Source organism: Schistocerca piceifrons, chromosome X, assembly GCF_021461385.2.
Source record: "Schistocerca piceifrons isolate TAMUIC-IGC-003096 chromosome X, iqSchPice1.1, whole genome shotgun sequence".
Classification (NCBI taxonomy): Eukaryota; Metazoa; Arthropoda; class Insecta; order Orthoptera; family Acrididae; genus Schistocerca; species Schistocerca piceifrons.
In genome coordinates, this window is record NC_060149.1 from 399,485,008 (window position 1) to 399,506,852 (window position 21,845).

The window sequence follows — 21,845 nt, forward strand, 5'->3', positions numbered from 1 at the left end:
TTCCATGTAGCCTGTTAGCCAAATTGTCAGCAAGTTTGTTGCCTGGGATTCCAACATGACCTAGGGTCCAACAAACACCACTGAATGACTGGACTAGTCCAGAGCATAGATGGACTCCTGCATGGTCGCTATCAAAGGATGACGAGTGTAGCATAGGTCGACAGCTTGTAGGCTGCTTAAGGAGTCAATACACAGAAGAAAGGACTCTCCGGGACATGAACTGATGTGCTCAACAGCACAAGATACAGCCACCAGGTCGGCAGTGAAAACACTACAGCCATTGGGGGAGGGATGCTGCTCAGTATGTCCTCCATGGACATAAGCGAAGCCGACATGATCATCAGCCATTAAGCCATCGGTGTAAACCACTTCATGGCCTCGGCACATCTCAAGAATTGAGAGGAAGTGGCAGTGGAGAGCCGCGGCGTTGACTAAGTCCTTAGGGCCATTTGCTAAGTCCTTAGGGCCATGTGAAACGTCCAGGCAAAGCCTGCATACAGACAAGGTGAGATGGATGGCCCTACAGCTGCTGCTAGACCATTAATGGCCACTAAAAAGATACACTCAATACAAAGCCATGCGGGACCCCAATCTCCTGGATATGGGGGGAACTATGGCAGGAACCAACTTGGACATGGAAAGTACGTAGTAACAGGAAATTTTGGATAAAAATCGGGAGCTGACCCCGGAGACCCCATTCATATAATGTGGCAAGGATATGATGTCACCAGGTCGTGTCATACGCGTTTCTTAAATCAAAAAGGACCAGGTGTTGGCATCTGTAAAAGGCCGTTCGGATGGCAGACTCAAGGGGCACAATTATCAGTTGTAGAGAGACCCTGGCGGAAGCCGCCCTGACATGGAGCCAGTAGGCCACGTGACTCCAGGACCCAACCCAACCGCCAAGACAACATACATTCCAGCAACATACAAAGAACTTTTGTGAGGTTGATGGGCCAATAGGTATCCACATCAAGCGGGTTTATATGGGTTTTGAGCACTGGAATGATTGTGCTTTCCTGCCATTGTGATGGAAAGATGCCATTGCACCAGATCTGGTTGAAGATGAGAAGGAGATGTCACTAGTAGTCAAATGAGAGATGTTTAGTCATCTGACTGTGGATCCATTCTGGCCCAGGAGCTGTGTCGGGGCAATGTGCAAGGGCACTGAGAAGCTCCCACTATGTAAATGGGACATTATAAGATTCACTGTGGCGTGTAGTGAATGAGAGCACTTTCTCTTCCAGCCGCCGTTTGAGAGTGCGAAAGCCTGGGGGGTAATTCTCCGATGCAGAGGCTCGAGAATAGTGCTCAGAAAAATGCTCGGCAATCGCGTTAGCGTAGGTAGATAACACGCCATTTATGTTAACACCAGGAACACCTGTTTGGGCCTGGTACCCGAAAACACATTCGATCTTTGCCCAGACTTGGGAAGGTGATATATAGCACCCAATGGTCGAGACGTATCTCTCCCAACACTCCTGCTTCCATTGTTCATTAAGTTGGTGAATGTGGGCACAGAGCTGTTAAAAGGCTATGACATGCTCCTGGGAATGGTGCCACTTATGTCGCTGTAGAGCTAGCCGACATTCCTTAATTACTTCAGAGACTTCCGGGAACACCAAGGGATTGTCTTTTGCGGCGCGCACCCTAAAGAGCGAGGGATCGCGTTTACTGCCGCAGAAACAATGGTTTTAGTCACCTGCTCAACCCTCACATCGATGTTACCGTGTGGGGCAGATTCAACGGTGACAGCAGAGGTGAAAGCTTCCCAGTCCGCCTTGTTTAAAGCCCATCTGGGCAGGCGTCCATGGGCCTGAGGCCGGGGCAGTGACAGGAAGATGGGGAAGTCACCACCACACAAGTCATCATGGGCTCTCCAGTGATTAGATGGGAGAAGCCCTGCACTGCAAATTGATAAATAAATGGCCGAGTAACTACCATGTGCCACACTGAAATGTGTGGCGGCCCCAGTATTTAAGAGGCAGAGGCCGAACTGGGACAGTAAAGTTACGACATCTCTGCCTCAGCTAGTAAGCACAGCGTCACCCCACAAGGGGTTGTGGGCGTTAAAAGGTTTAGGAAGTTGAGGGCAGGGGTCCACATTACCGGGAACCAGGTTTCCTGGAGGGAATGCAGAAAGCAAGTATAAAGCTTAACAGCTGCCGTACCTCAGCCAGGCGGTGGAAAAAAACCGCCGCAACTCCACTGGGAGATGATGTCATTGTGAGACTGGGAAGGCATGGAACATTCAATGAGGCAGTTTACGCCTCAGGATCACCTGCTGCCAGGCATGAGCAGTCTATATCCATTGAGTCTGAGGGTCTGGCGAGAACTAGGTCCTCAGCAGATGCCAGAATCTCCACCTCATCCTCAGACGCAGAACTTTTAGGTAGCGGTGGTGTGGGTGCCACCGCAATTCCCTTGGTCTTGGGGATTTTCTTTTTGGATGTCTACCGCTGCTCCTTGGGATTCCCTGGCTGGGAGGAATTCACTGATGCACTTTCTGGGACTGAAGATGAGTGTGAAACCCTATGACCAGCTTATTTTGGTCTCTTCAGCCACTGGCGGGTGTCATCTTTCCCACTAGCAGAAACCTGTGAAGGGAGTGACCCAAGGGACCCCTTCCTAGCGAGAGGAGCCGAAGAAGACTTATGCTTCTCCTGCTGAGAAGTGGAGACTGATATCCCTGATGGTTGGAGGGGTGTTGCTCCTGAAGTAGGTGGTGCGGGAGCAACAGGAAGGGAAGTGCACCCCACCATCAAGAGGGCAGTTGTAGTCTTCCGGTTCTGAGAGGCGACAGGAATTAGAGGAACTGATGGGGTGACAACTGTTCTCGTAGCGGCGGCGTAAGAGGAGGTCACAGCCACAGGATTTAGGAACTCACATTTCCTCTCAGCCTCAGTGTGGGTCAGTCGGTCCATGGTCTTATATTCCGTGATTTTCCTCTCTTTCTGTAAAATCCTGCAGTCTGGCGAGCAAGGTGAAAGATGCACTCCGCAGTTGACACAGATAGGAGGCAGGGTACATGGAGTATTGGGATGTGATAGACGTCCACGACCTCTACATGTGATGCTGGAAGTACAGCAGGAAGACGTATGACCAGACTTCTAGCACTTAAAGCACCGCGTCAGTGGAGGGATATATGGCTTGACGTCACAGCAGCAGATCATCACCTTGACCTTCTCGGGCAATATGTCACACTCGAAGGCCAAGACGATAGCACTGGTGGCAGCCTGATTATCCCTTGGAACCTGATGGACGCGCTGGACGAGATGAACACCTCACCACTCTAAATTGGTGCGCAACTCGTCGTCAGACTGCAAAAAAAGGTCCCTGTGGAATATAATACCCTGGACCACATTTAAGCTCTTAAGGGGCGTGATGGTAACAGAAACATACCCCAACTTATCACAAGCGAGTAATGCCCATGACTGGTTGGTTGGATTGGTTGATTGGATTAAAAGAGAGGAAAAGGGACGAAACTACAAGGTCATCAGTCCCTTGTTCCAAACAAAACAATACCCCAAGTGTGAGAATAGAACAAACAAGACTGACAAATCAAAACGGAATGAAAGGAAAAATCACGAGAATGATGAAGAGCAACAAACATGTACATGGACAAAAGGGGACAAGAAAACCACAAAAGCGCAAGAAACGGGATGAAGTGATTAAAACAACAAAGCAGATTACCACGGCTGGCTGACCACGAGAATAAAAACGGAGAAGCCAGCCACTCTGCAACACTTTCCACCCTGGAAGCACTAGGGTAGAGGACACAGAGGGACAAAGGACATGCGCTAAAAGTTAGATCAAATGATAAAACCCACCCTCACGAATAAAATGTAAAACTAAATCAGCAGATGAGGCGTTGTCAGACAGATAAAATTAGCGGCAATGAGTCCGGTAACCCAAGATTTCGTCGCTGGGCAGTCAAAGTGGGGCAGTGCACCAGAATATGGCCCACTGTCAACCGGGCGCCATACCAACACTCAGGCGGGTCTTCACGGTGCAGGAGGTAACCATGGGTCGCCCAAGTGTGGCCAATGCGGAGCCAGCAGAGGACAACTGATTCCCTGCAAGAGGCCCACATGGAAGACTTCCTTACATTCGTAGTCTCCTTAATGAGACACAGTTTGTTGTGTGTACTGTTATGACATTCCGTTTCCCAAAGCCTAAAAACCCTGGGGCGTAAGCCAGAACGCAGGTCAGGTTCAGGGATGCCCATCTACAGAAACGGTTTCCACGTAGCTTGTTTGGCAAGCCTGTTGGCAAGTTTGTTGCCTGGGATGCTGACGTGTCCTGGGGTCTTGGAGACACCACCTGTATAATGTGGCAAGGATATGATATCGCCAGGTGGTGTCATACACGTTGCGTAGATCAAAAAAGATGGGAAGAAGGTGTTGGCGTCTGGAAAAGCCCGTTTGGATGGCAGACTCGAGGGACACAAAATTATCAGTGGTAGAGCCCCCCAGGCAGAAGCTGCCCTGACATGGAGCCAGTAGGCCATGTGACTCCAGGACCCAACACAACCACTGACACACCATACGTTCCAGCAGCTTACAAACAACGTTCGTGAGCCTGATGGGCCGATAGTTATACACATCAAGCGGGTTTTTGCCGGGTTTGAGCACCAGAACGATGGTGCTCTCCTGCCATTGCGATGGAAAGACGCCATCGCACCAGATCCGGTTGAAGATGACGAGGAGATGGCGCTTGTAGTCAGATGAGAGATGTTTAATCATCTGACTGTGGATCTGATCTGGCCCAGGAGCTGTGTCGGGGCAGTGCACAAGTCTGCTGAGGAGCCCCCACTCTGTAAATGGGGCGTTATAGGGTTCACTGTGGCGTGCAGTGAACGAGAGAACTTTCCTTTCCATCTGCTGTTTGTGAGGGTGAAAGGCTGGGGGGGGGGGGGGGGTTGGTTCTCCGACGCAGAGGCTCGAGAACAGTGCTCAGCAAAGTGCTTGGCAATCGTGTTTGCATTGGTACATAGTACGCCATTGATGGTAACACATCTGTTGGAGTCTGGTACCTAAAAAGACGTCTGAACTTCATCCAGCCTTGGGAAGGTGACATATGGCACCCAATGGTTGACACATACCTCTCCCAGCACTCCTATTTCCGTCGTTTTATAAGCTGGCGTACACGGGCATGGAGCCGCTTAAAGGCTATCAGATGCTCTAGGGAAGGATGTCGCTGTAGAGCTCGCCGACGCTCTCTAATTGCCTCAGCGACTTCCGGCGATCACCAAGGCACTGTCTTTCGCCGGGGGCACCCTAAGGAGTGAGGGATCCCGTTTTCTGCCACAGTAACAATTGTTGTAGTCATCTGCTCAACCCTCACATCGATGTTCCCGCGTGGGGGAGATTCAACGGTGACAGCAGAGGTGAAAGCATCCCACAGTGTGCCTTCTGCCTTGCTTAAAGCCCATCTGGGCAGGTGTCCATGGGTCTGATGCCGGGGCAGTGACAGGAAGATGGGGAAATGGTCACTACCACACAGGTTGTCATGTGCTCTAGAGTGGATAGATGGGAGAAGTCCTGAGCTGCAAATTGATAAATCAATGGCCGAGTAACTACGTTGAGACACACTGAAATGTGTGGCAGCACCATGTTTTAAGAGGCAGAGGTCGAACTGAGACAGTAAAGTTTCGACATCTCTTCCTTGGTCAGTTAATACGGCACCACCCCACAAGGGGTTATGGGCATTAAAATATCCCAAAAGTAGGAAAGGTTTAGGGAGCTGATCAATCAGTGCAGCTAATACATTCAGGGGTACTTCACCATCTGGAGGAAGATATACATTTCAGACAGTTATTTCCTGTGTCGTCCTTATCCTTACAGCCACAGCTTCAAGAGGGGTTTGAAGGGGAACAGTTTCACTACAGACGGAGTTTAGGACATAAACGCAAACTCCACCTGACACTCGATTATAGTCGCTACGGTTCCTGTAATATCCCCTGTAGCAGTGGAGGGCAGGGGTCCGCATTGGTGGGAACCAGGTTTCCTGGAGAGCAATGCAGAAAGCAGGTGTAAAGGTTAACAGTTGCTGTACCTCAGCCAGGCGGTGGAAAAAACCATTGTATTTCCACTGGGGGATGACATCATCGTGAGACTGGGAAGGCATGGATCATTCCTTGAGGCAGTTTATGCCTCAGGGTCACCTGCTGCCACCGACTTATTGCCTGAGCATTCTATATCCATTGTGTCTGAGGGTCCAGCGAGATCCAGGTCCTCAACGGGCGCCAGAATCTCCACCCCATCCTCAGACACAGAGCTTTTAGGTAGCGGTGGTGTGGGTGCCGTCGCAAGTCTCTTGTTCTTAGGGGTCTTCTTTTTCGATTTCTCGCGCTGTTCCTTGGGTTTCCCTCGCTGGGAGGACTTCACTGGCTCAGTCTACGGGACTGAGGATGAGCGTGAAGCCCTACAATCAGCTGGTTTTGGTCTCTTCAGCTGCTGGCGGGTGTCATCCTTCCCACTAGCAGAAACCTGGGAACGGAGTGTCCCTTCCTAGCGAGAGGAGCTGAAGAAGACTTACGCTTCTCTGGCTCAGAAGTGGGGACTGAAATCTCCAATGGTTGGGGGGGGGGGGGGGGGGGGGGGGAGGGGGTTGCACCTGAAGTAGGTGATGCGGGAGCAACATGGAGGGAAATGCCCCCCCCCCCCACCCCGCCATCAAGGAGGCAGGTGGTGTCTCCTGATTCTGAGAGGCGACAGGCATTCAAGGAAGTGATGGGGCGACAACTGTTCTCGTAGCGGCGGCTTATGAGGAGGACATAGCCACAGGATGTAGGTCAGTCAGTCCAGGGTCTTATATTCCACGATTTTCCTCTCTTTCTGTAAAATCCTGCAGTCTGGCGAGCAAGGTGAATGATGCTCTCCACAGTTGGCACAGATGGAAGGTGAGGTGCATGGAGTATTGGGATGTGACAGACATCCACATTCTCAACAGTTGGGGCTGGAAACGCAGCAGGGAGACATGTGGCCAAACTTCCAGCACTTAAAGTGCTGCATCGGGGGAGGGATTTATGGCTTGACGTCACAGCAGTAGACCATCATCTTGACCTTCTCGGGCAATTTGTGACCCTCAAAGGCCAAGACTGGTGGCAACCTAGTCGATGGACGCACCTGATGGAATGAACACCTCACCTCTCTAAATTGGCGCACAGCTCATCATCAGACTGCAAAAGTAGGTCCCTGTAGAATATAATTCCCTGGGCCATATTTAAGCTCTTATGAGGTGTGATGGTATCAGAAACATCCCCTTGCCACAAGCGAGTAATGCCCGTGACTTGGCAGATGATGCTGTTTCTATCAAGGCTGACCCAGAGTTCATTTTGGACAATCCCTCCACCTCCCCAAACTTGTCCTCCAAATGCTCCACAAAAAACTGTGGTTTCATGGTCATGGAAGATTCCCCATCAATTCTTGTACATACAAGGTACTGGGGCTTTGTTGCCCTCCTTAGCCAGACGTTCCTCCCGTGGTGTGGCCAGGGAGGGGAACAATTTGGAGTCGTATTTCTTACAATTGAAGTTAGACGTTGCACACTCAGAGACTGCTGGTGGTGGGCCACCAGCAAGAGATGAGTACTACACTTCATGGTTTGTCATCCACCCTGATGCCACCTCAGCAAGGGCCACCTGGCAGAATGGCCATTGCCAGGAGTCCCGATGCTCCTGGGAGATGGGCATCTACCTCATGGCATATGTGGAGAGTGCATCAGCAGAATGATCCCCGTGTTGTCAGGGGGCTACAACCAACAGGATACATGGTGGCCCCACCACAGCCGACTTGCTACTGTCCTGGATATGAGGTGCAAAGAAGTCCATGGTTATCGTTGGTGCAGAAAGCGACACTGCATAGTGCATGATGAAAAACACACCCAAAAAGGTGTCCTCGCCCAAGAGATGGAGAATGAGTGGGACTGCAATGCGACGATGAGAAAGTGGGCTAAGGATCTCAATGCACGATGGACACGATGCACCATGTAACGCGCCCTTCCACAGTTGGCTCGCTCTTCAGGAAAATTTAGATAGATGGAGGTCAAACCCGACAGGGGACCATCACATAAAGGCCAAAACACGTGAGACTCCTTTAAGTCACCTCCTAGAACAGGCAGGAATACATTGGGCCTATTCTAAACTCTGGACCCGCAGGGGGGGGGGGGGGGGGGGGGTTGCTGCAAGTATAGGCTCTCCTAGCGCTCCTACTATGTTAAGAACACGACAGCCCAGTGTATTTTTAATAACAAAGATAAGATCCAGTTACTAGCCAACAGTGGGGTATACTGGGGTATATAAAATCACCTGCTCTGATTGTGACAAATTTCACATCGGTCACTCATGCAGAGACATAGCAACTAAGCTGGCTGAACATGAACGCAGCTGGAGGTTGCAGAATTCTGACTCTGCATTTGCTTATCATGTAATGAGTGAGGGTCACAACTACCAGCCTGTGTCCCATGTACTTCACTTAGCAAACAAAGGCCATAAACTCAACCTGCTGGAAGCCCTGGAAATTAACAAACATCTCGCTCACAGTCCAGATCTAATCCCGTATGACCAGACGAAGCTCAACACTTCCCCTCTCAAAAACTTCATATAATCATCTCTGTTGTTCATTACTTCCCACACTGTCTGTTCCTACATATTCCCATTTTCCTGTATTCATTAAGTTCTTTTGCTTTATTGATGTTGTCTATGTATTCCATATACACTATAGCTTCAATTGTTAAGGCTTTATTTTAAATGGTACTTGTATTACTGTCCATGTTTAACACCCTATGTAGTTTTCTCATCAAATATTGTTTATATTTTAGTTGGTTCATTTATTTAATGCAAACTGTTCCATAGCCACAGTTTGGAATTCTATCGCTTGCGCCTTTGTCCCACATTTTGCGCGGGGTTGGCGTGGTTAAATCGGATTTGGCATGTTAAGTTGAAGGGGTGGCCGGATGCTCTTCCTGCCGCCACCCCTCCCCCCCCGGGACAGAATCAGAGTACCCCATCTGTCTGCATCTAGTGTAAATCATGGAAAAGTGTGGATGTGTTGCAAATGTCTGTGAGTCGTGTAACTGAGGAGGGACGTGGGGACCAGCCCAGTATTAACCTAGAGGGATGTGGAAAACTGCCTAAAAACCACATCCAGGCTCGCTGGAACACTGGCCCTCGTCGTCAATCCGACGGGTGGATTCGATCCGGGGCCAGCGCGCCTACCCAAGTCCAGGAAGCAGCGCATTAGCACTCTTGGCTAACCTGGCGGGTCACAGTTTGGAATATAATGTTAATATTAAAATGCAGTACCACCACACTCTCAAAGATTGCATATACTGTGTCTTCCCTGAAACGCTTCAATCTTCTTGCATTCATTTATTTCTGTTTATCTTATTGATATTGCTTAAGTTCCTGTAGTTACAATGATAATTGTTTCTACTTTTAATTGGTTTGTGTATCACTCTACATGTTTTATACCTCCTGATGTAGCATTGCCCGGTACTTATTTTATTTTATTTATTTTGTTTATTAATAGAAACTGTTATGTAGGCATACTGTTCACATTTTGTGTTAAAGTTTTTCTTGTCTACTCCATTTTTATTTATTTACTGTTCAATTTTTTACTTTTTCATTGAATTACCACCACACTGTCAAAGACGTTATTTACTGTATGTTTCTGCTTCAGTCTAGATGTGTTACTTCTCTTCCAATGTTGTTTGCAAGCATTGTAACTTATTTGGTGACAATACTCAGTAAATGTCTGAAGATGGCCATGTAAGCCGAAAACCAGTTAACACAATAAAAGTAATATTGCAGAACACAAGCAAACTGGTGCTTTTCATTTATTAATTATGAATCTCTTTTGGGGACTGAATAAACACTGATCAGTGAAGAGTACTTTTACTGATGATCACTGTGTTACATGTTGGTGAACCCACCAAAAAGTTATTACTTTCCAAAGATGTTGTGGGGATAAACACAGATGATACATTAAAGAAATGGCTCTGCCACTGACTCGCTGCTTTATAATGTTTATCTGGATACAACTCTATACATAAACATCTAGAGACTACATGCTAAGTGCCTTGGCTGTTGGGATAAAGGACAAGCACTTCTGACAAACATCAATAATGGATGGTGTTGAAAAGGTCTTCACGAAACAATGTGTTCCTAGAAATTTCTATCACATACGAAACTACAAAATAATGCACATTTATCTATATCAGCCTTGATTGGCATGCCTCTAGTCTCCCCTTCATTCTCTACTGAAAAGCCTATCTCAGATATATCCTCTGTAACACAGTCAACTCTTTCAGTATACATGCTGAGACTGAATGGTTATAGTCAATAAACATAAGGTAGAGTATTTGATAGCCATGTTTTCAGCATGGACAACATTCTCTGTTTAGCATATCATTTTGATTTATGGTTATGTTTTACCAGTATCTTGTACATCTCCCCATTGCTCCTGCGATTTTTTGCACTATTACACTATATAAATAGAAATATAATAGAGGGAAACATTCCACACAGGAAAAATATATTTAAAAACAAAGATGATGTGACTTACCATACGAAAGCGCTGGCAGGTCGATAGAAACACAGACAGACACATGCATACACACAAAATTCAAGCTTTCGCAACAAACTGTTGCCTCATCAGGAAAGAGGGAAGGAAAGGGAAAGATGAAAGGAAGTGGGTTTTAAGGGAGAGGGTAAGGAGTCATTCCAATCCCGGGAGCGGAAAGACTTACCTTAGGGGGAAAAAAGGACGGGTATACACTCACACACACACACACACACACAGATCCATCCACACATATACAGACACAAGCAGACATATCATATGGTAAGTCACATCATCTTTGTTTTTAAATATATATAAATAGAAAACAACACATGATTCTTAATGATTATTAGTAAAATATTGAATGGTGAAAACTGAGACCCAATGGTCAGACAAATAAATAAAAAACGATTAAGGCCTTCAAATCATGTCTCAAAGATGTAAACTGGAGACACACCTATTGTGAAAAAGATGTCATTTACAAACATAATCTGTTTAGGAATGAAACTGTAGCAATATTTGAACATTCCTTTCCAACATACAAGAATCACTCCAAAGAAACCACAAAAAAGCCATTGAGCACAAAAGGAATTAGTGTATCTTGCAAACAAAAAATGAAAATAGTACATTAGGGCAAAAATTTCAGGCAAGCCTACCCAAATAAATTATTATAAACAGTACTGTAAAATATTAAGCAATATAATGAATCAAAAAGTTCATGTTTTAGTTTCATAATCAACCTCACCTGTAATGAAATCAAAACAATCTGAGATGCAATGATTTGGACAGGGGCCAACTATGCCAGTAAAACCAAACACATTGTCTTAAATATAGTTATGTGCATGGACATGGACATTGTCTTAAATAGGTCTACTGATGATATAGTCCAGTAAAGAAAGGAATATTAGGGGAAAAATATATGTAGTTGCACATTTTTGTAGGGTGGTAGGAGGAAGTGTTGTTAACAACTACAAAAGCCCAGACTATAGGACGTATGGGAGTAGGCTAATATTTACAGGTAACCTGCTTATGATTTTCTCAAATAACTCAAAATCTGCAGCTTCAAACAAAAATTTCTCCCAATACAAAATTAAACTACATTGTTGCCGAATTGCAGGGGATGGAAAAATTGCAGATTATTGAAAATAATGATTTGATGGTATAACAGTAATGTTTATTGTTACATGAAGTGGGTTAAGAACAAATGTCAAATGTGCATCAAAGTGCAGTAGAGTTTTATTAAGGAATGAATTGTGTCCTGGGTGAGGAGGGGGGGGGGGGGGGGAGAGTGTGACAGGGTGAAAGAGGGAGGAGGAGGGGAATGAGAAGGCTAAAAGGCTAAAGTGAGAGAGAAAGTAGGTCACTGGACTGCACTTCCCTCCTTTGTAGGCTTGCAAACTGAGGAGCAAGCAGGTGATTCCTCACTATATGCACCCCACTACATCACAAAAAGCAACTGTAAGATGTTTCAAAAAGTTATACCAACCCTTCCACAGCTCATCTTATGAGTTGTTGATGACAAAGTGTACAGACATACCTTGGGTGTTTATTTCCCACATAGTGCGATAACACCAAATGGAATACAGATACGAGTTACTAACAATACTAGCACAAGAAACACATATGGGCAGAATCTCCACAAATATCTGTGCACAATTCTACACTGATAGAAAGAAATTGATCCTTAGTCACCTTGTACAGCAGCTGTAGCATTCTTCCAGGAAATGCACCTTCCTCCACCATGAGCAGGGCTCGCTCTTCAGTTTACAGAGAGACTATACCTCCCCAGCATTTCCTCTCAAGTGAGTAGACAAAATAGCTCTACCACTGGCAGACACCATGGAAATCCCAGTGCCAGTCCCAAGCCTGGATAAAGGAGGAGGGTTGGGTGTGGGTCTAACAACCCTATCCCAGAAAAAGAGCTAGTTATTGGACCGAAGGACAAAGGAAACCAGGCAGATGTAACAGATAAATGACGCTGACAACAGAAACCATATACAAATTGGTTTTTAGTGAGGACTTGAGAAGAAAGGGAATTAGAAGATGGAGAGTCAAGGCAACCAGCAGAGAAGTGTGGCTGGAGATTGTCCAGGAGGCCAAAGGAGGCCAAGGAGTAAGTAAGCAATAGACAAAATAACTACATTGAGCTCGTGTTTATACAGCATAGTAATTTTCTGTTTATTGAGTCAGGCAAGACTTGCCATGTCCATAGGAGTCTGCATTTGGATGGCTTTGTGGTTGTGTGTGTATGAATGTGTGTACTACTGCCAGAAAGCAAGCTAGTGATCGAATGCTAGTGTGAATGCTGTTTTCTGTTGTGTGTTTCTGTGCCCCACACATGGCTCTATTATAGGTGACTGGTTGCCTATCCCTTATTTTATCTATCACTCAATCCAGAAATTCCCATTATTCTTAATCTATGTTTATATATTCTTTAATACATTCCACATCTTAATATCTCGTAATCCTAAAAGGATCTGCGCAACATGTATATAATGGGGCAAAACTGTCAGATAAAAGCAACTTTGGGTGCATCTTAAGGGAGGCTGCAGGATAACACCGGAAGCTGTCTAAAGTGGTTTGCATATGATGCTGTTATATGTAAGTAAGTTGCAATGTCACAATACTGTAGCAACTTGCAGGAAGACCCTCACAGGGTCAACTCATTGCTTCAGGAATAGACTGACAGCTGACCCATATAGTAAATAAATACACTGTACTACGCTTAAATATGTGACAAAACATTATTGTTTGAATACATTATTCTTGACAAATCACCGAAAACAGTACCAACTACAAAATTTAGTATCAGTTTGGAGTGACCAAAATACAAAACAGCATAACGCTAGTACTAGGAAAAGCACATAACAGATTGAGATTCACTGGAAGAATCTTAAGGAAATGATGACAGGATAGGTGATTGGTTGTGGCCTTGTTGACAGAAGCGTACCGCCATTGGCCTGAAGTGTTTTTGGGAAAACACAGAAATTCTAAATCAGGATGGCCAAGTGCAGATGAGCTTCCATCCTCTCAAGTCTGAGGCCCTTGTCTTCACAAATGCACTAACTCGGTCGATTATACTTGATGTACAGTTACAAGGTCAGATTAACAGTGGATACAGAAAAGCCCCAGACAAGAGCACTAAGTGAAAGGGCACAGTGGTAAGATACTGGAATAACATTCCGGACAAAAACATCTGAAATCCCCATCTGCCCATCCATATTTAGGTTTTCCATGATTGCCCTAAATAAGTCAAGGCACATTTCAGGATGGTTCCTTTGGAAGGGCACACTTGGCATCCCACCCCAGCCTTGCTTTTATTTACTATTGGTTTCTTTTTGTGTAATCACTGAACAGAAATTTCAGCCATTGTCAGTGTTTTCCTTTTTATTTCTGTATACTGGGATTGTGTTGTATCATCAGAATAAATTACTGACTTTTAGGGCAAACAACTAGGAAGAGGAGGAGATTAGTGTTTAATGTCCCATTGACAACAAGGTAATTAGAGACTGAGCACAAGCTTGGATTAGTGAAGGAAATCGGCCGTGCCCTTTGAAAGGAACCATCCAAGCATTTGCCCGAAGCACTTTAGGGAAGTAACAGAAAACCTAAATCTGGATGGCCGGAGATGGGTTTGAATTTTTGTCCTCTAAAATGCAAGGTCAGTGTGCTAACCGCTGTGTTACCGCGCTTGGTAAACAACTAGTAGTAGTAGTAGTTGTTGTTGTTGTTGTGGTCTTCAGTCCTGAGACTGGTTTGATGCAGCTCTCCATGCTACTCTATCCTGTGCAAGCTTTTTCATCTCCCAGTACCTACTGCAACCTACATCCTTCTGAATCTGCTTAGTGTATTCATCTCTTGGTCTCCCCCTACGATTTTTACCCTCCACGCTGCCCTCCAATACTAAATTTGTGATCCCTCGATGCCTCAGAACATGTCCTACCAATCGATCCCTTCTTCTGGTCAAGTTGTGCCACAAACTTCTCTTCTCCCCAATCCTATTCAATACTTCCTCATTAGTTATGTGATCTACCCATCTAATCTTCAGCATTCTTCTGTAGCACCACATTTCGAAAGCTTCTATTCTCTTCTTGTCCAAACTATTTATCGTCCATGTTTCACTTCCATACATGGCTACACTCCATACGAACACTTTCAGAAATGACTTCCTGACACTTAAATCAATACTGGATGTTAACAAATTTCTCTTCTTCAGAAACGCTTTCCTTGCCATTGCCAGCCTACATTTTATATCCTCTCTACTTCGACCATCATCAGTTATTTTGCTCCCCAAATAGCAAAACTCCTTTACTACTTTAAGTGCCTCATTTCCTAATCTGATTCCCTCAGCATCACCCGACTTAATTAGACTACATTCCATTATCCTTGTTTTGCTTTTGTTGATGTTCATCTTATATCCTCCTTTCAAGACACTGTCCATTCCATTCAACTGCTCTTCCAAGTCCTTTGCTGTCTCTGACAGAATTACAATGTCATCGGCGAACCTCAAAGTTTTTATTTCTTCTCCATGAATTTTAATACCTACTCCGAATTTTTCACAACTAGTAGATCATTCCTATATATCAGATAAAGGAAAGTGCCCAGGACAGAATCTTGTGGCACTCTTGTAGTAACAGGTAGGGCATTTGAGCTACAATTATTTATGTGACAACTTGTTTTATATCTAATAGATATGATTTGTTTAATGATAATTTATTTCCTTAATACTATATTTTCCAAATTTTGATGTTGGGATATCATGTGATACAGCGTGAAATGTTTTGCTCAGGTAAAGGAACAAAAGAATAGCTTTCAGAATATTGCAGAATAATCTACAATCAGACAATTAACACCTTTGATGGTCGATAGGCCAGACCTAAAGCCATACAGTGAGAAGACATTAGCTTATTGTTCTTAAAGTAGCTGTGTAGTTGCTCTTTCATACTGTGTTCTATGATCTTTGATATTATGGGAATAGAGAATACTGGTCTTTAACGGTCAGGACTTTTTTCTGTTCCTTCTTATAAATTGGGACAATTACTTTTGATTTCAAGACATCAGGGAATTTCCCACCTTGAAATGTGCAGCTTATGAAGTAAGTCAGAGATGAAAATATCAACTAGGCCTACATGTTTTATTATGTAATTTGAGAAGCCACAGGCATCTTCACTATGTGAGTTACCTAGATTAGATACAATTCAGCACACAATCTGGCCACTAACCTGAGTTCACTTGAAAACAATGTCTCTCACATCTTGTAGGCCTATATTGCCCAAAGTACCTTCACAATTATTTTCATGTATTTCTGAGGCAGCCAACTGTCCTTGACTTGAACAGTTTATAAAGACATTATTTAGTGCTGCAGGCAAGACTGGATCCACATGTTTGTTTTAATAATAATAATAATAATTATTATTATTATTATTTGTCATTTGGCCGTTACAGCAACCCCTGCTATGGAGTTTACTACCTTATAGGCTGCTTTTCATTTGTTTTATGCTCTCCATAATTTTTTGCTGTCCTATATATTTTCCAGCTTTTGTCATGGTGTAGAAGGCAAAAAGTTCACTTCAGAATTATTTAACATAATGAGTGTACCAGTGTAGTTCATTTTTTGCTTGGTGTATAATCAATTTTGACCCTTTTAGTTACTTGTGGGCAACATTCATTGAGTGATTCAGTGAGGGTGTCAATAAACACAAAGGTACTCTCTATGTTATCACAGTTACTCATACTTTCAGCATGTAACCATATACACAAATTTGCAATGTGAATGTAAAATGACTCATTCCACATCATTATGATTTATCATGCAAAATGGGTCAGTGAAACATGAAACTAACTAAGTAACTAATTAACAAACTGAACTTCAGATAACTTGTCATTAAGCATATAATTAATACTCTCAATAGTCGTCCACAAGCTTAGATGATTCAGTAACATTGGGTCCATCACACCACAATCTAATTCATTTTTATCTAGGTTAGTAATTATATTGTCCACGCATGCATCTTATCTTGTTGGATGTTCATTAAGACAAGTAACATAGCTTGTGGGTTATGGTAAACAGACACATGTATTAGCTTAATACTAGAACAAGATACACCTGCAATTTCAAAAACTTTCTCTTGAGAAAATATTTTAACATTTAATGTGTCATAGCTAATGTTAAGCACTTTATTTGCACAAAATAGCTATTTCTCATGACTAATTTTAGTCCTACAGAAAGTACTAGGGTCAGGAGAGGGGAAAAATAATAGTGGTATGAGAAATACCATCCGCCAAACGACATAAGGTGGCTTGCAGAGTATAGAGGTGGATAAAGAACAGAATGGACAGCTTGAAAGGGAAGTGGCAGTTATCATTTCGAAAGTTGACATTGACATATGAGAGAGCAGTAACCCTCCAACATAGCTGATCACTGATGCCTTAGCCAGAGGATGAAGCAGCAATTGTCAAACACCAATAAGCATGAAAGTGGAATGGAATTTATCTCGTTTTTATCAGGCCAAAATTGTGGAACAGTTTAAGTGAGAAGATTTTACGTGCTTTCTTCGATTTTTAATGGCAGAGCATACTATCAAAAATCTATGTCCAAAAAAAAGTTCACAATGATGACAGCAGCTTTCATTAGCTGTGCATGAAAGGTGCCACTGTACCTTCTAAACAGTTAAACATTTTTCCATTTCTTTTGGTGATAGGAGAGATGAAATAAAAGAAGCAGCAAATGCAGTAGAGGAACTCAAAAGCAGAGGAGAAATACTGGCAACAATTTAGCAGAATACTACATCTGAGTACAAAAGGAAGTTTTATTTTTGAATGGCAAGTCATGTGAACGGCAGAAAAACCAAGAAACTAGGAGTCCTGTCAGGGAATAAATCTTAAATAAAATTTGTACAGCTGAGGGCAGGAAAGAAAGAGAAAATTTCAAGTGGAAAGCAGAGGAAAAAATTAAACTAAAACCAGCTGGAATTCAAGAAAAAAGTGTACGGAAATTTATGACAGTCACATATGTAAGAAAGCATTTTTTTTTTTTTTTCCTAATTTGGAAAGGACCAGCATTGGACATAAAAACAATGATAGAGATAGTTCACTCAAACTGTAGGCATGTCAATGGCAAGGACACATTTTTGTGGATGTGCAGCAAGACAGGTGGGCACCATTCAGAAGGCAGTATGATGAAGAGTAAATAGACCTATAACTACAACTAAAGTGAGAAGCAGAGAGGACTATGAAGCCTGTGGGGAAGGTAAGGCATGCAGGAAGTGTAGTAGCAAAATTTCATTGACTGAGAATGCCTACCAGTGCTATTGAGAGTAGCTAATGTTGGTAGCAGAGGGGGATTGATGAACCACATACATGTGGTGAAGCAGCAATTGAGGTTCAGATGGAATTATTAGAAAGACTGCATGTCTTACTAATTAACAGCAATAATTACTACATCTTCAGGAAGTATATGTTATAGTGCCACATTATGTAACAGGAAATAAAAAACCTAAAATATTTCCAGTGAGCCTTGCTTTAGCCTCCATCTGTGATAAATATGAAACAAACATACATTGTTAAGTACCAGCATCTCACTAAAGTGGAAGTATTTCAGCACAGGGATGGCAGGTTCAGATTATTTTTACAATCCTATCCTCAACTATAATCCTAGATTATAGTGGAGGCATTTATACAAATATAAGCTCAAATTATCTTACACAGTTTATGAAGTGTATTCAGTACTCATTTCTAAGTTTTCTTTTGCAGTGTGGATAGGTAAGGTGTCAGTCCCTATTTTTTATTTAACTCACAGTCTCAAAGTGAACATTGTAGGGTTAACTGCATTTTTATTTAGTAATATGTTCACCATTCAGAAAATAGCAATTTCTGGTTTTGATAGAGATACTGTACATTACTTTGTATTGTCAGAAAGGAAATTTTCTCCAATTCAGCACAAACTGAGACACACACAGAACTATTGTAAGTACCCTCTAATGATAAAAAAACCAGCTGTGTGGTGAATCAAACAATTTAGAACTAAAATTTTGTTTATACTAAAAGAACAACCTTTGTAAAATATAGAATACTTCTCTTGTGATAGAGACTCAGCACCAATGAAAACAACAGCAACTATGCTATTTTACTACACTGTGTTCTAATACCGACTGTCTTACTGTTGTAAAGTATATTATAGTCTTGTTCTTAACTTTTTGTTTCATAGTACCCACCTTAATATCATAGTTTAAATTGCAATATTTTATTCATCTTATTGTAGTAATATTATTGTAAACCTGACACTGTTATCCAGCCATGGCTGGTGAATGACACAGAACTGGTAATAAAGGTAATAGTAAAACAAAATTCACATATACTACTAGACTGCTTCATATGAAAAATGTGTAAGTAAGTTCAAGCATGATCAAGATTCCTACATGACAACACAACTTGTTTAAATACAAATATAGCACTGCAAGCTGATGTCATTTTACTTAGGTCTGTGTGGTTTTTGTGGCTGCAAGTAAGTATATTTTGATTTTAAAGCACATACGTGTGAGAACATTATACAAAAAACTATATTTGTTTTATATTTGTGGCTGTTAGAAAATTTCCAATTTTCATTATAAACACAAATTTAAAGGTGGATAGTAACATCATCAGTTGTTTTGAATGTGATCTGTAATACTTCCGACATTTTTTGCAAATTTTGTAAATAGTTATTTGCCATAATATTCTAGTGGAGGTGGCTCATACAGAGGTTTTCTGTGAACTATAAGCTTTCAGTAGTAAAATGTATTTTCTGGTTGTAATATAAACTATGCGGTATCGAGCAAAAATCTACATCTTCGAAGTGAAGTGGTGAGACTATAAATACTAAGCACGAATGGCAAGAAAATGTGTATTGTTCGCAGCTAATAGTAGGCCCTAAATATTAAACTGATGTTAAGACCTACCACGTCCTTAATGTGACCCGCGGACTGATGAAATGCTGACATAAATAGACGATAGACAAGGAAACTGATTAAAAAAAATAATTGGACTGCCTTTTTCTAAGGCTTAACGTAAAACAAGTACTGATGAAACACTGACATTCTGAGTAGGCCGACCACGAAGTAGTCATAGCTTAAGTACGATTTCCATCCCACGATTCTTCAATTCTGAACTATGAACTACGTTATCTACAATTGTAAACACGCTGATAGGCCTACGCTGTATCCTGTGCACACGCTAGTGCTTTAGTAGTATTAGTTTCACTTCGATGAACTATAGCTATTGTTAACCATTTATATACTCAATAAACCTAAACTGATAAACAATCTTTATTTATTATTTTATTTTCCTTTCTAATATCCCTCCTCGCAAGCTCTTTCCTACTTGGCGCCACACACACACACACACACACACACACACACACACACGCGCGCGCGCGCGCGCGCGAAGCATTCCGGGAAATTGGAATACCGCTCTCTTACTTCTAGCCGGTCTACACGCAAATTATCTGTTAGCCTAAATGTTTGCACAAGTAACATCTGCGCAGACAAATTGTAGCTCGTAGACAGGAAATTTCTGCAGATATGAGGTGCACAATCCTGGACGTTTCCGTGGGAGTTCTGCTCAAATCTGTGACCGAAAATCGCATGTAAGAAGACGAATTTGTGTTTGAATCAGCTGTTCGTTTAAACTAGTGTTTTTCGTCTTTTGTGCACATCGAATTCTTAAATGTTCAAATACGCGTCTATGTTTTAAGGTGTTCAGTGTTAAATTTCGGGAAATAAATAGGAGTCACTCATGTTTGTGGAAAGTTAAATGATCTGGTAAAGAAGACAACTGCGTATAATTCTATAATCCTATAACAGGATGCTGGTAGACTTCAGACAGGGAACTGAAAATCCCCAGATACTCAGAAACAAAGTAAAATATACGTCATTGGCCGCTCCTATAATTCGTTAGAATATGTGGGAGTCACAATCACGCCCAAAAATGTAAAAAAATATTATTGGTGGAATTTTTATATACTGTTACCGCAGTTCCCGCCACTTCAGCACTATAATGCAGTACCAAAAATAACGTGTTTTGGAGAGATCTTTAATGCAGTGTATCACTGGAATTCCATATTTTCGCAATTCGCAAGAGTAAATACCACTACCAGACACAACACAGTACCATCGTAAGGACTGAATCAGATTGCGACTGCTCAATTTGCTTGTCAACCAATCAAAGCCTGCATACGCGATGGGATTTAGCCAGCCAGTCACAGCACATTTGGTAAAAGACGCATGATTTAGTCAGCCAATCATGACGTAACCTTTTCGTTACGCAAACACAATTTTTATTTTTTTTATTTATTTATTAATTTTTACGTTTTTCATTCTCACCCTGCGGGGGGTCAAAGAGGCTGCTTGAGAACTTGAGACATGCTGTTTTCAACCGGTTGGTATACATGTAAAATTTCTTTATTTCATGTTCTTTTGTATACAGGGTGATTCACAATGATATGTAAATATTTTGATATGTTATTCTACAAATAAAATATTAAAATAACATAAAAATATTTAATATGATATTCTACAAATAAACCTTTGATTGTGGCACCATATACAATCATTAACCCAGCTCCAGGGAGGTAGGGTCCCCTTCCCTACTCCTCCACTGGGGTAATTCCTGTCTGGCATGTCCACGTTGTGGGGGTGGGCATCCTACATGTCAGTAGGCTGGAGTGCTAGGGTGGTTGAGTTCAGGAAGGGACCCAATCCCGTGGGGTATAACACAGAACCCATGCCCAGGGTTATATGTGAAGACCTTAATGGCAGCGACAGCGGAGAAGGAAGACTTCGGAATGGCGTAGCTGGCAGATGAGGCAACCCTCCTTTCTGGGGATTAAATGAGAAGGGAACCACTGCCTTGTGGTGGAATCGAAACTCCAAAGGCTAAGGGAGACAACCCCAACAGCAAAATCCTTTTTTGCATTAGGCCTAGCAAGCCAGTAGGAAAGTCTTCCAATACTGCTTTCCAAACGCAGACGAGCCTCAGAATGAACCACTCAGGATTTGAACCCACTGCTTCTTCAAGTACTGGTGCGAATGATGGAAGACCTGATGATATTCATCAGTACAATAAGACGAAACCAACTGGACTAAAAAATAACCTAAATATTGACACCCTTAATATATTGACCCTCAATGGGAAAATGGAAGAAATGACAGATGTACTAACACAGAGAAAGTTGGATATATTGGGATTAAGCGAAACAAAGTGGAAGGGAAAAGGTGAGAAGAATTTGAGAGGAGGAGGAAAACT

General features: G+C 42.8%; 1 protein-coding gene across 1 annotated transcript in view; it reads right to left on the reverse strand.

Moving 5' to 3' along the window:
* The window catches only part of LOC124723144 (probable cytochrome P450 CYP44), a 255,877-nt gene extending 236,163 nt beyond the window's left edge, over nt 1-19,714 (reverse strand). The window contains exon 1 of the mRNA XM_047248335.1: nt 19,502-19,714. Within this exon, the coding sequence (XP_047104291.1) occupies nt 19,502-19,543 (42 nt within the window). The 5' untranslated portion in view covers nt 19,544-19,714. The remainder of the gene's footprint in view (nt 1-19,501) is intronic.
* Between the last annotated feature and the right edge of the window lie 2,131 nt (nt 19,715-21,845).